The sequence below is a fragment of the Eschrichtius robustus genome, chromosome 11 (assembly GCF_028021215.1).
Source record: "Eschrichtius robustus isolate mEscRob2 chromosome 11, mEscRob2.pri, whole genome shotgun sequence".
Classification (NCBI taxonomy): Eukaryota; Metazoa; Chordata; class Mammalia; order Artiodactyla; family Eschrichtiidae; genus Eschrichtius; species Eschrichtius robustus.
This window is the reverse complement of record NC_090834.1, coordinates 29,661,898-29,676,625: the sequence shown is the minus strand read 5'-3', so window position 1 is coordinate 29,676,625 and position 14,728 is coordinate 29,661,898. Positions and strand designations below refer to the sequence as shown.

General features: G+C 39.5%; 1 protein-coding gene across 2 annotated transcripts in view; it reads left to right on the top strand.

The window, feature by feature from the left end:
* Window positions 1-2,440: 2,440 nt before the first annotated feature.
* Window positions 2,441-14,728, top strand: part of GUCY1A2 (guanylate cyclase 1 soluble subunit alpha 2) — a 401,728-nt gene continuing 389,440 nt past the window's right edge. For both annotated transcript variants that reach the window (XM_068555643.1, XM_068555642.1), the window contains exon 1: window positions 2,441-2,725. In XM_068555643.1, the coding sequence (XP_068411744.1) occupies window positions 2,441-2,725 (285 nt within the window). The remainder of the gene's footprint in view (window positions 2,726-14,728) is intronic.

Genomic DNA, 14,728 nt, shown 5'->3' with positions numbered 1-14,728 from the left:
TTGAGTGTGTGCCGCAGTAGTTATTAAAAGAATGCGAAGGGCATAGGCTATTTAGTATCCTTAATAGAAGCTCTAAAATTGTATGACTCTAAAGAACTTGACAGTTATATCATTATTACTAAAGAAGAGAACTAAAAATTCCAATTTATTATGCTATGATTGATACTGCACAAAAAGAATATTAAACAGTTTTCTCAATGTTGGAATAATGTAATTTGCAAAAAAAAATTTTAGGAAAAAAAAAAAAGGCCAGTGAAATCTTTTAGCAGAATTGATGACTATCCTTTCTGATAAAAAACATAATTTGTGTCTAGTTTGCAGTGGAAACACATGTGTATAAAATTAAGTGAAGTAATGGGGAAATCAACAGTAGATACACCACAAAATCAAAATAATAACAACTACAAATATTAACTATTATTATTATTTTTAAAAAGAGGCCTGAATTTCCTCTGCTAAGAGGAGAAACTATGCAGTTAGCAATTTACGCAGCGGGCTGAGAAAGAATATATATGTGTATTTGAAGGGGTGTATGTGAGTGATAATATACACTTTTCATATCTTTAACACCTATTTCAAATCTGAGATTAAGGCATATCTCTGAAGCAATTTGAGTGCATTTTCCCAAAATGTAAATGGAATCTTCAAACAGCATTTATATTTATTTGGGTCCTCATAAACAATTGGGAAGATTTAGAGTTAAAAGCAAGCTGGGGTTGTGGTACAGCAAACGTTTTTTGCTTTGTCTGTTAAATTTAAAATAAATACAATCCAGAAACCTATCTCCCTTTACCTTAGAAGAACCTTTAAAAGAAAAACTGATTTTGCTTCTGTATCTCTGAGGAGCTAAAGCTCTGAACTTTTCTTTCCGGAGAAGGGGTGGGGAGCCTTCTCATCTGCTTTGCTGCAGGGGTATCACAGCCAGGGACCCTTATTTGCCTCCATCTCAATGTCAGAACAAATCCGAGGCTTTCCTGGAGCTAAAGCAAGCGCGGTGGGGACAGGCGCTAAGAGCGGCTGTTGGTTTGCCAACAGGCAAGCTTTGGAATGAAGCAGTTCCACCGCAAACTTGCGAGGCTGTTCTTGGGCTTTGAAAAGCCTTTCTTCCACTCCCGTTAGCTTTCCGAGCAGCGTTTGTAGCCTAGTGCAAACAGATCGTATATTTGGTGCAAAGAGCCGGGAGAATGAAGGACAGGGGATCACTCCCCGGGTCCTAGGTAGTGGAGTCTGCAGAGGAACTGTCTCTGGGTCTGCAACGCCTGCAAACGCGGCTGCAGGTGGCAAGCGGAGCTGTCCAGCACCAGTGCAGAGGCGGCGGGAGCCAGGACCCCGGCGCGCCCAGCCCGGCTGATGTTCAGCAACAGGGCTCTCCCCTGAAGAGACGCTGTCCTCATTCACTGCCTTCAGGCTCTGGGCTCGCTACGAGCCCACGCAGCCTCGACCGAGGCGGAGAACACTCGTCCTCACAAGCTGCTCCAGAAGGACGGGTGCCAACATGTTGACCCTTCCTTTCCCTTGTAAGCGACTCCTCCGGAATGGGCGGACTGGAATGCTCGGCCTTTCCCCTTGGCCTCAGAAATTCCTAAATAAACTCGGAGGGAAAGGTCAATTATGGACCCTAAACCCCCACTTCAACGCTCTGAGGCTTCCCCGAGGTGGCTCCAGAGGGAGGTCTTCCGTCCCCAGCCCCGCGCCCCTCTCCCTTCCAGCGCCCACCAGGGCCAGTCTGCGCCTCAGCTGCCTCTTCCGCGGACGAGGGGTAGGGCATTGGGGTCTGGGGCCCTTTGGTCTGATCCATGTCAACGTGCGCTCCTCGGAGGAGGAGGGGACGGTGGGAGCTGGGGTGGCGCTCAGAGGACGGCGACGAAGTGTCCTTGCTGCTCCTGAAACGTGGCGACAAGCCAGGCAGACTCCCAATGAGTATGATGGCGACACATGATGCCGGCAGAGAGAGAGACCACGGAGGAGGGGGTGCTTAAAGGGAGAAGGAAGTAGGCGGGCAGCAATGGGAGAGAGGCGGGAGGAGAACGGCGGGAGGAGCTAGGGGAAGGGGGGCGAGATAGACGCGCAGGCGGCAGAAGCCTTTGCCTCCGCGACTGTGCGGGCCGCAGCCTCCCCGCCCTGCCGCCCCCGGTCACACACTCGCAGCCTCCCCGCGAGCGGCAGACCGGCCACAGCGATGCGCCGAGGCGGGCGCTGAGGTGGCGTCGCGCTAGCAGCAGCAGAGGCGGCAGCCACCGCCAAACGCGGGCCCCAGGGTGCCGCGGCGCCCCAAGTTCCCGCCATGAGCAGTCGGCTCTGCAGGCTCCGCGGCTCCGGGGACTCACTCCCAGCCGAGCACGGCAGCAGCGCCCAGGGGCCCCAACGCTCCTAACGCCGCCGCCGCCGCCAGCCGCGTTCCCCCCGCCGCCGCTTCGGCCGCCGCAGAGCCGCCAGCAGCATGTCTCGAAGGAAGATTTCGTCGGAGTCCTTCAGCTCCCTGGGCTCCGACTACCTGGAGACCAGCCCCGAGGAGGAGGGGGAGTGCCCCTTGTCTAGGCTCTGCTGGAACGGCAGCCGGAGCCCGCCCGGGCCGCCCGAGCCCAGCGCGGCGGCCGCCGCCGCCCCGACCCCGGCAGCCGCCGGCGCCACCGCTGCCACGGCTGGGGCCAGGAGAGCGCAGCGCCGGAGGCGGGTCAACCTGGACTCTCTGGGCGAGAGCATCAGCCGCCTGACGGCGCCCTCGGTGAGCGGGGAGAGGAAGGAGGGCCGCTGCGCAGGAGAGAGGAAGGGGATCGGGCAAGTTGGCCCCACGCTAGCCCGGGCGTGAGCGAAGAGCCCCACCGCTGGGGGGCGGCCGGGCCTTGCTCCGCCCGGCCTACGGTTCCCAAAGGCCGGGGCAAGACCCGCACCTTGGGCTCTGGTGAAGGGGGCACTGGAGTACAGGAAAGGAGGAAGACTTCACTCCTCCGGGGTCTCCTGATTCAGAGATCTGTCTGCCCACCTCCAGCCTACTTCGTCGCGGTCACCCTGACGGCCCTAGGTCCTCCTTCATGCCCACCTGTTTTCCTTCCCCCAAACTTTCCCAGGCACTGTGTTCCGCAGTTCCCATTTCCATGTTTTTCATCTCTGGTCTCCAGTATCCCAAAGGAACTCCTACTCCCTTCCAGGAAACCCTTCCTCTCTTTTCCCACACTCTCTTGCTCTTAGCATGACCTTCTCTGACATCTTTGAATTCTGCAGGCTAACTGCATTCTATGTTGCATTCCTTTCTTCAAATCTTTGGGAACTGGTTGTCAGATACTTTTTTGAGTTGTCTTCTGATGAAGAAACCTCTTATCTCTTGTTTTCTCACTACCTCATATACTTTTTTTCTTAGTCACTAGGCATTTATTGGCTCAACCTTCTTCTGTGAGTAACCCTAGTGTCTGGTTTTCTAAATCTCTCTGATATTTCTTGCACCCCTACCTCATCCTTCACTCTCTTTTCCCTGGATTCTTTAGTGCTTTCTCCCTCATTTTTTCATGGTTTCCTTTTATTAGGCCCTTCATAAATATCTGTTGAATGAATAAATGCCTTCCTAGCTCTCTCTAAACTTGTGCTCATTTAGGGGTGTCTGTTTCAGCAGTTCCAGGTGTACTCTAGACTCCCCCTCGTTCTAGGCATCTTTCCAGAGCACTTCTGCCTCATTCCTGCTCAGGCATTTCAGCTACTCTTGACTTTTACTCTTTGCAGTAATGCCAGACCTCTGTTTCGGTCTTTGACTGTATAAGCTCTGTTTTGAAGGAATTCACTCCATTGCACACAGAATCCTAGAGAGACTCAGTGTCAAACCACCATCCACCTTTTATTCTCACCTTGATTGGTTACAAAGACTTCAACTACTGACAGCACTTTTACCTATCCATCTCTGAGACTTTTACTTCTTTAAAGTTTCCAAAATGAATCGGAACATTGATCTTGTTTGCCTACTCTTGAGTCTCCCTTTTGAAAGTACTCTTATCGTTTATGGTAGGACGGACCTGAGAAAGAATGGGATCCAGAGAGACTGGGAACTTGTACCAGGCAATCCTACAAATATCCTGTGGCCATTGCATTAATGGAGTATGACCTTTTAGCAATGAAACTACTCTTCTGTCATCTTCCTTTTTTTGTGCATTTCCTCTTCAACTTACCTTTAGCCACTTCTTTCATTGATAACCTAGGAAACAAAACTCAGAATGGGTTAGCTACTGTTTGCTATTCTTAATGCAAATATTTACCAGGAAGCATAATCTTAGGAACTATTTGATGTTGCAAATTGTTGAACAAAAGCCTTTACAAAAGGAGTCCAGTAATCCTGTGCATCTGTAGTTTTATGTCAGTACCCAAAGCAACGTTTGTGCAATATACTAATTCTTCAGTATAACAGATTCATATCTAATATGATGATTTTACTAAAGATAATTATTAGTTTTTTGTGGGAATTGTTTTGATAATCCTGGAGTTTTCTTTTTGCCTAAGAATCAGAATTTACAAATTTCTAAAAAGTTGTGGTACTGCCTCTAGCAATGCCACTTTAACATAAGACTATTCTCAGCAACTTATGTGAGAAGTAGATAAAATAAACTGAACTCAAGTATTTACTGCCAAAATAAGAGGTAGGAAATAGTTTCTGATTTTTACCTTTTATAAAGGTAAACTTTGAATGACTCTGACTCTTTGCTGGATAAAAAGCATGTAATCAGATAATGGTGTTCAGGATAAGAAGTTTGAAATTGAAAATAATTGCAATAATCAAAAATATGCAACAGCTGTATGTACTTTCCATGCTATAATTCTTTTCTATTTTGTTTCTTTTTTTAAATTTTATTTATTTATTTGGTTGTGCCAGGTCTTAGTTGCAGCAGGCAGCCTCCTTAGTTGCGGCTCGCCGGCTCCTTAGTTGTGGCATGCAAACTCTCAGTTGTGGCATGAATGTGGGATCTAGTTCCCTGACCAGGGATTGAACCCAGGCCCCCTACATTGGGAACGCGGAGTCTCATCCACTGCACCACCAGGGAAATCCTCTTTTCTATTTTGAAAAAGGTCTTTCAGCTGTTATGCTGAAAACATACATGTGAATATAGTGTAAACAATTCCAACTTCATAAGGCATGTATAAACAAATTCTCATTGGCTAACCATCATGTCACCAATAGAATTGGTAACACAAAGAAAACAGAGAGTATGTTTCAAAGCAGCGGCTTATTTCTGTGTTCTCCACCCCCATTTTCTTTTGTTTGGCAAGCTAGAACACTGCTTCAAAAAGTTCCAGTAGATTCGTTCTGCTACATTGTCAGCATTCTAAACTTCTCTGAAAACACTTATGTGCTATCTAATGTCCTTTCATTAGAGCTAAACAACTTAAAACAAACAAACAAAACCCCAAAAACCTCTGAGAACAGCCATTAACAGAGCATTCTTAGATGGAAATTTCTAGTTGTTTTGAGTGTTGCAAACCTACTTGCATTGCTGTGGAAGCTCCTGTGTTCTTAGTGGTCTCATCGTGGAATATTGTCTCAATCACTGGAGATTTATTTGTTTTTTATTCAGGATAAGTTGCAAGTAGGGAAATGGAAGTGAATTTAATAAATACTAGGATATTGCCAAGTAATTCTGCTAGTAATTTGATCAATGGAATATTCAAACTCGGTTTTTTGATATTTTAAGAGTTACTTTTAGGTGCATTGATGTTGGCTATAAAGATTATAATACTTTCATACTATTTTAATAATAAAAGTAAATTGAATTCATAAAATTGAAAAAATTCTGGAATTCAGGGTACCACGTTCTCATTCATTGTGCCTTGGACAACTAAATACTTGTATATCACTGTGCATATTACTTTTACTGTCTAAGATCCTACTCATCTGTAAGTTATTATATTTAGGGTCCCTTCCTGTTCTGACAGTCTACGAAGACATATTGTATTGTCAAACTTTCAATAAACTGTCACGATGGCATATGAAATAAAAAGCAAGGACATATTACTATGAGTTTTAAAACTGAGGAAAGTAAATTACTTTCTTAAGTAGGGGCATCAAAGTACTATTTATTCCACCTAGTTGTTAAAAAATATTTGAGGATCTGCAGTGTGGCAAGTATTGTGCAAAGCACTGGTGATACAAATGCCAAACAAAACTTTCCCGTTTTTTGACCTCATGGAACTTCTTTAATTATAGACTTTTTTCTAAGGAAACTGTATTGAGGTAAAATATAAGAACTCCAATTGTTGAAGAGATGTCTAAGGGAAGTTTTATTTATCATCCACTTTGGTTAGTTTTGTTCACTATGAATCTCTGGGGTGCAACCGTAAAAATAAAAATAATCCTAAAAACCTGGCTGAAGATGCATATATCACTTATTATGTTATTTATTTTGAAATAATTTACTTGGGAACACATATGGAAAAACAGTTGGAGATTTTACATCAAGGGTGAATTTAGGGCCTCATTTATTTCCATTTTATGTCTATAAATGAGAGTTGCTTAGACTCCTCTCATTTTGACATTGGTTTTGGGTTTGCTAATGTCAGCCTGTCAGTGGAGATATTCTAGGACACCAACCCAGGGGCAAGGCTTTCCTAGGTTTCTTGTCAGAGAACTACTAGCTGTTACAACATTACAGATGGCTTTGAAGACCGCAGAAGCTATAGAGAGCAGAATGGCAGGAAGAAAAGTAACAGAACTGGAAGGATGGCATATAAAGGGAGGAAAGCTACTTACATAGGGAATAGTCCAAGAAACAAAGAACAGTGAGGAAAGAAAAAGGAAGGGAAGCTTGAATTCAAGTAGCAAAAATCCAAAAACTGTTTCATTATTTTTGGAAAAGAAATTGTATTGATACATGCCTATGAAAAAGTGAAAGGACATAAAAAATACATATTTAGCCTCTCCTAGTATTAAATAAAATGAACTTTCTGATGTGTAAAGCCTTAAATAAAACCTTAGAAATTGTGAGTTAACTAACATGTAAATAATGAAAAATATATAAAATATAGTTTTGAGGTTAGATATTTGATAAATTTATGTGTTTTAATTGAAGTTTTAAAAATTTGGGGCTCAATATGGGTAATAAAGTTCTTAGCAATAGATTCATTAAAATTAAAAATCAAACAAAATGTATTCTAGTAGTTCAGTGTTTTCACTTTTGTAGAAATTAGATACTATAATCTGAAATCAGAATTTAATGGCCATCTATTGCTTTTTTCTAACTCATCCCTAGTCATCAGAAACAGCACAGCAGAACTGAAAGAACAAAGATTTGAAGTTTGACAGAAAAATTGAATAACTCCCTGCTGAGCCCCTTGATATATGTAAGGCCCTGGAAAAGCCAACTCCTTCCTCCTCAGAGCCTTAGTTTTCTATTTTGTGAAGTAGGAATAATGACTACCTTATAATTTGTAGTGAAAGAGGAGCAATATTTCTTGTAAAATTTCTTGAACTCAATAAATGATAGTTTCAAGTTGAGATCCATTAACTTCAATCAAATTTGAATGCCTCCAAATGATCTAAAATATTTCATTTTTTCTCAATAATTTACTTGCTAGTAACCTTATTAAAAGAGTTCATAGGTTAACTGATGTCATGTACCTAAAAAAAATTGATAAGGAATTAATTTTGTTGGCATCGTCCAGTCAATCCATTAAAAAAATTAAAACTGGACTCCCTTTTTGGCTCCCTGGCTATGCCTCATGTGTGTACACAAGTATACGTAATCATTGTAGATTCAAACATTTCTATCAAACTGCTGACTATTAGGTGGCAGTATGAGTACCACAACTATAAATTCTATAAAAATACTAGAACATATATATTTGGTAGAATATGGGTATTTCACAACAAATTACTTTTAAATTAGGAAAAAAATTAGGTGAAAGAGAAACTGCTTATTTCACTTGCCTGAGAATTTCAAGAGCTCCCCATCCATTGTGTTCAAACTAATCTGTACAAGTGTTCAAAGGTTTATGCTGTGAGATGCAAGAATTATCCAGCTAATGACTTCTGCATTTTGTGTATTGCACTCTATTCTTGCTTGGCTACAAGCTCAATCGTTAGCCCTTCATTTTAAAGATAAATTTTGACTATGGGAAATGACATCAGTGATTATTAGTCTGTAGGTAGAGGTGATGTGATTATATATTCCTTTTTAGTATATAATTTATCTACCTTGAAGTTTTCTGAGATGTGTGGGAAGAGTACCTGAGTGCTATTATGTGTTTTTCCCTTCTATATCATCATTGCTGTTTTCATTCACTTTTGTTTTATCTTGTTGCCTCTATCATAGGGAGCTGAAGGTAAAAGTTTACAAACTTACATGTTTTATTGAATATGATAGTAAAATAAGTGGGTGATCTCTAGATATAGACATCGGTAACTGTGAATTTCACACACATCTAAGAAGAAAAAAAATTAAGTGGCATAAGTAGGGAGAATGTTTACAAGGGCTGACTAGGTTTTCTTTTGCAGGCCCTTATTTGATGCATGAACCAGTGATTAGGTCAAAATTCAAAGTTCCTCTGTTTAATTTCTTACTCTAATCTTGATACTCTTATGTTTATCTTGTATTTAGCATGGTACCTGATACTCAGTGGATTTTCAATAAAATGCTCAGAATAAATGAATGAATGTTCTTATTTAATTATCCAATTATATTATTTCTTTTTTTGTTTGATTTTTTTTCTGTGTTATATTTGGTTCAAATAAAATATTTAGACTTCGTACCCAGCCTGTAAGAGATACTTTCAAGTATGCAAACCTGTTTGAATTTTACTTACACCTGCCATCTGAAGCAAAACTTCAGAATGAAGTTGTGTTAAAAAGAGAGCAGATGGAAAAGTATTCTTCTACTGGAACTCCTTGAGTGGCCTATTTATATTTTAAGAGGTTAGGTAAATGTAACAACTCTCCTCGCATCTCCAGGATAAGTCTGCTTATATTTTCTGTCCAGTTCTCTCTCAGGTGAGAAATGTTTGTCTGCAAGTGGGCTACTGTCACCAAAAATGCACTGCTGGGAGATGGAATGAAAAAATCTTGCTCCTCAAATATCACTTCAGGACAGGATCTGAATATCTAGAATTATGAGCATCTCATAAAGTTGAAAATTCCAGCTTAGAGTAATTTAGGAAGTAGGGGAGCTGGAAGTCTCTTTGAAGGCTGGAGATTTGTTGCGGCTGTTGTGGGGAACTGAGAAAGAGTGAACATTCTTATAAATAGAACAGTGAGAAATCACTTCCTGTACAGGCTTTATTTGAGGCATATTAAACAGTTCTTCATCTGAGCTAGTGGTTATCAAACTTCAGTGAACATAAGAAATACCTAAAGGAAATCATTAGAATGTAGGTTCCTAGCATAGTTCACTGTGCTATACAGTAGGACCTTGTTATTTATCCATTCTATATATACTAGTTTGCATCTGCTAACCCCAAACTCCCCCTCCATCCCTCCCTCTCCCTCCCTCCTCCTTGGTAACCACATGTCTGTTCTCTATGTCTGTGAGTCAGCTTCTGTTTTGTAGATAAGTTCCTTTGTGTCATATTTTATATTCCACATATAAGTGATATCATATGGTATTTGTCTTTCTCTTTCTGACTTACTTCACTTAGTATGATAATCTCTAGGTCCATCCATGTTGCTGCAAATGACACTATTTCATTCCTTTTTATGGCTGAGTAGTATTTCATTGTATATATGTACCACATCTTCTTTATCTGTTCATCTGCTGATGGACAGTTAGATTGTTTCCATGTCCTGGCTATTGTGAATAGTGCTGCTGTGAACATAAGGGTGCATGTATCTTTTTGAATTATAGTTTTTTTTTTTTTAATTATAGTTTTGTCTGGGTATATGCCTGGGAGTGGGAATGCTGGATCATATGGCAACTCTATTTTTAGTTTTTTGAAGAAACTCCATAGTGTTTTCCATAGTGGCTGCACCAACTTACATTCCTACCAACAGTGTAGGAAGGTTGCCTTTTCTCCACACCCTCTCCAGCATTTGTTATTTGTAGACATTTTTAATGATGGCCATTCTGACTGGTGTGAGGTGTTATCTCATTGGAGTTCTGATTTGCATTTCTCTAATAAATAGCGATGTTGAGCATCTTTTCATGTGCCTGTTGGTCATCTGTATGTCTTCTTTGGAGAAATGACTGTTTAGGTCTTCTGCCCATTTTTTGATTGGGTTATTTGTTTTTTTAGTTGTTGAGTTGTATGAGCTGTTTGTATATTATGGAAATTAATCCCTTGTTGGTTGCATCTTTTGTGAATATTTTCTCCCATTCTGTAGATTGTCTTTTTGTTTTGTTTATGGTTTCCTTTGCTGTGCAAAACTTGTAAGTTTGATTAGGTCCCATTTGGGTTTTTTTTGCTTTTATTTCTATTGCCTTGGGAGACTCACCTAAGAAAACATTGGTACTATTTATGTCAGAAAATGTTTTGCCTATGTTGTCTTCTAGGAGTTGTATGGTGTCATGTCTTATTTTTAAGTCTTTAAGCCATTTTGAGTTTATTTTTGTATATGGTGTGAGGGTGTGTTCTAACTTCATTTATTTACATGAAGCTAACTTTCCCAACACCACTTGCCGAAGAGACTGTCTTTTTCCCAGTGTATATTCTTGCCTCCTTTGTTGAAGATTAATTTACCATAGGTGTGTGGGTTTATTTCTGGGCTCTCTATTCGCTTCCATTGATCCATATGTCTGTTTTTGTGCCAATAATACACTGTTTTGATTCCTGTAGCTTAGTAGTACTGTCTGAAGTCTGGGAGGGTTATGCCTCCAGCTTTGTTTTTTTTTTCCTCAGGATTGCTTTGACAATGCTGGGTCTTTTATGGTTCCATACAAATTTTAGGATTATTTGTTCTAGTTCTGTACAGAATGTCATGGGTAATTTGATAAGGATCACATTAAATCTGTAGATTGCTTTGGATAGTATGACCATTTTAATAATAGTAATTCTTCTAATCCAAGAGCATCCAAGAGCATATCTTTCCATTTCTTCGAATCATCTTCAGTTTCCTTTATTAATGTTTTATAGTTCTCAGCAAGTCTTTCACCTCCTTGATCAGGTTTATTCCTAAGTATTTGATTTTTTGCATGCAAGTCTTAAAAAATATACATTTTTTTACATTCCTTTTCCAATATTTCATTGTTAGTGTAAAGGAATGCAGCCGATTTCTGTATGTTAATCTTGTATCCTGCTACCTTGCTGAATTCATTTGTCAGTTCTAGTAGTGTTTGTGTGGAGTCTTTATGGTTTTCTATATAGCGTATCATGTCATCTGCATATAATGACAATTTTACCTCTTCCCTTCAAATTTGCATACATTTTATTCCCTTTCCCTGTCTGATTGCTCTGTCTAGGACTTCCACTATGTTGAATAGAAGTGGTGAGAGTGTCATCCTTGTTTTGTTCCAGAATTTAGCAGGAAGGCTTCCAGCTTTTCAATGTTGAGTATTATTTTAGCTGTGGGTTTGTCATATGTGGTTTTATTATGCTGAGATATGTTCCCTCTGTACCCACTTTGGTGAGAGTTTTTATCATGAATAGATGTTGAATTTTATCAAATGCTTTTTCTGTATCTATTGAGATGGTCATGTGGTTTTTGTATTTTCTTTTGTTGATGTGGTATATCACATTAACTGATTTGTGTATGTTGAACCAACCTTGTGAACCTGGGATGAATCCAACTTGGTCGTGGTGTATGGTCGTTTATATGTCGTTTGATTTGGGTTGCTAATATTTTTTGAGAATTTTTTCATCTATACTCATCAAAGATATTGGCCTGTAATTTTCTTTTTTGGTAGTGTCTTTGTCTGGTTTTGGTATCAGGGTGATGGTGGCTTCATAGAATGTCTTTGGGAGTGTTCCCTCCTCTTCAATGTTTTGGAAGAGTTTGAGAAGGATTGGTATAAGTTCTTCTTTGTGTGTTTCATAGAATTCACCTGTGAAGCCATCTGGTCCTGAACTTTTGTTTATAGGGAGTTTTTTTAATTATTATTATTACAGATTCTATTTCACGTCTAGTCATTGGTCTGTTCAAATTATCTATTTCTTCTTGATTCAATTTTGTTGGGCTGTATATTTCTAGAAACTTTTCCATTTCTTCTAGGTGTTCAAATTTGTTGGCATACAATTGTTCATAGTATTCTCTTATGGTTTTTTGTATTTCTGTGGTATTGGTTGTTATTTCTCCTTTTTCATTTCTTATTTTGTTTATTTGGGTCCTCTCTCTTTTCTTCTTGGTCAGTCTGGCCAGAGGTTTGTCATATTTGTTTATACTTTCAAAGAACCAGGTCTTGGTTTTATTGATTTTTTTCTATTGTTGTTTTAATCTCCATTTTATTTATTTCCTCTCTGATCTTTATTATTTCCTTTCTTCTGCTGACTTTAGGCTTTGTTTGTTCTTTTTTTTTTTGAATTCTTTTAGGTGGTAAGTTATGTTGTTTATTTGAGATTTTTCTTGTTTTTTGAGGAAGGACTGTATTGCTATGAACTTCCCTGTAAGAATTGCTTTTGCTGCATCCCATAGATTTTTGTATGGTTGTGTTCAGAGGGTCTAGTTTAATAACTCTAGGAAAAGGCCTGGACTCTGTATTTTAAACAAAAATCCAAGTGATTGCTAGGCCCACCAAAGTTGTGCTTAAAGGTTACTGAATTCCATACCTCCAGGATCAGTGATCTAGGCTCAGTGAGCGCTGTAGACTCATTTTTTGGGTAGAATGATCCTGGAAGTGGCTCCTTTGGAATGATTGTATCCCAGGCAATTATTGTCTTAATAGGAACAGAATAGAGGAGGTGTCTTGGAGACACACTTTATTGCTGTATCCTTCGTGTTCAAAATAATTTTGTTAGCTCTGTGTTGGAAAATATTTGAGGTTTAACCATTTGTAGTTTTAATTATTTGTGGACTCTTCCCATTTTTCCTGAGGATTCTCCCCTAAGTTTATGTTTAGTAGGTCACAAGTCATTGCTGTATGTTTCCTGTGGCCTCTTTACTCAAAATAAAGAAACAGCTATTCAAAAATGTTGGGTCTGATAGAGAAGGGAGAAGAAGGGCTGTTGTGATGGTCAATCTGACATTATTATCCATATCTGTGTTTTTTAGAGCAAGATTGACATGACATTTCACAAATGTGCCATCAAGTGGTTCATTTTGAAGCAATGACTTGTTCACGTGCCAATGAATTTTTTTTAAAAAGGTGAAGAGAGAAAGAAACATCTAGATGGAGAATTTTTTTGCCTAGAAAGGAAGCAATAGGAGGTTCAGATATCAGATTATAGAACCACCTCTCAAACCCTACCAAAATATGACAAATATAACAATGGTTGCTAAACTCTACATCCTTAGCCAATTAGTCTTTCTCTCATTCAGTGGCTAAGGTGGGTAGGGGTCTAGTTGAAGTCTCCAAATAAATGGTGATCCAACATTAGAAGAAATTTGAATTTGCAGAGAACTCTAGAACCAACCTATTATGAGAGGAGGCTGTCTGTGTGGAAGTCCTGAGGTAGGTTACCTTAGTTGCAAGTCCTTGAATCCACTTGACTCCTTTTCCCTTCACCGTACTATATTTGTGAGGTGTGAGTCTGCTGTGCCCAGTGGAGAAACTTAAAATGTTCTAAAAAAATGCTTCCATTCCTTGCTGCTTTATACCTCTGCTTCTTCATGCATGGACCCTTCAACTTAATATTGGGAGAGCATGGCTTTTCTGATTAGTTTTGTGCACACACAAACACAGACACACACATATCCAGACACATCTGTCCTGTTTTCTGTTGCTGCATATCTTCTCTATAGAATACTAAGTTATTGCTCAGACCTGAATAATGGGACTTACTGTGTTGACAGGTGATTTTGGTTTATTCTGCCTCTTTAAGACAGATATCTATGTATGCCCATGCCTAGCAGAAAGTCTGATTTATAAAGGCACTCAATAAATGTTTGTTAAGATAATGAATAAATGATTGCATAAATTCTTGTGTAGATTATGGTGTATCTGGTAATGCTCTGCAGGCTACAGTGATTTTGTGCTGTCATATTTTAGTTGATTATTGTAACTGTTTTGTTTGTAGATATTTTTCAGACACAAATAAGTATAAAGACAGTTAAAGCATTTGTTTTAGAATGCTTTAAGATTTAAAAAAAACTCCCTTATTGGGTATTTTATTGGAGCTTCACAATAATCGTTAGATTTTTTGCCAGTTATCTTTAACTTTGGTTATTATGATTATCAGATCATGCCCATAGACATAGTATCTATTTGGGGGAGGATATGTGCTGCCACTTATAAATGTTTTTATACTATGCAGAGACAGTATCTCTACCATGCTTTTCTGTTCATTATTATTTCAGTGTATAAGAAACCTTGTGTTACCAAACATTGTATTAAAAATCTCTACAAACCAGCACATCCACATATCTATCCTTCAGATATCATTATAGACATAATGATGTTACTGGAGGGTTAGAGTCCTTGAGAAAAGTGGTAAAGTTAGAAATTATTGTTTTAAGGAATGGGGGAGAAAACTGAACAGGAACAGGTTAATGTATTATTGGGTATTTTTTGAGGGTCCAGCTGAGGGTGACAATAATGAATTTGTAGTCTAAACTGAGAGGATTAGTATGACTTGGAACATATTACTGTCTGTTTTCTGAGGGCCCAGCTGAGGTTGGAGATGATGAATTTGTAGCCTAAACTGAGAGGATGAGTATGACTTGGAGAGGTATAAA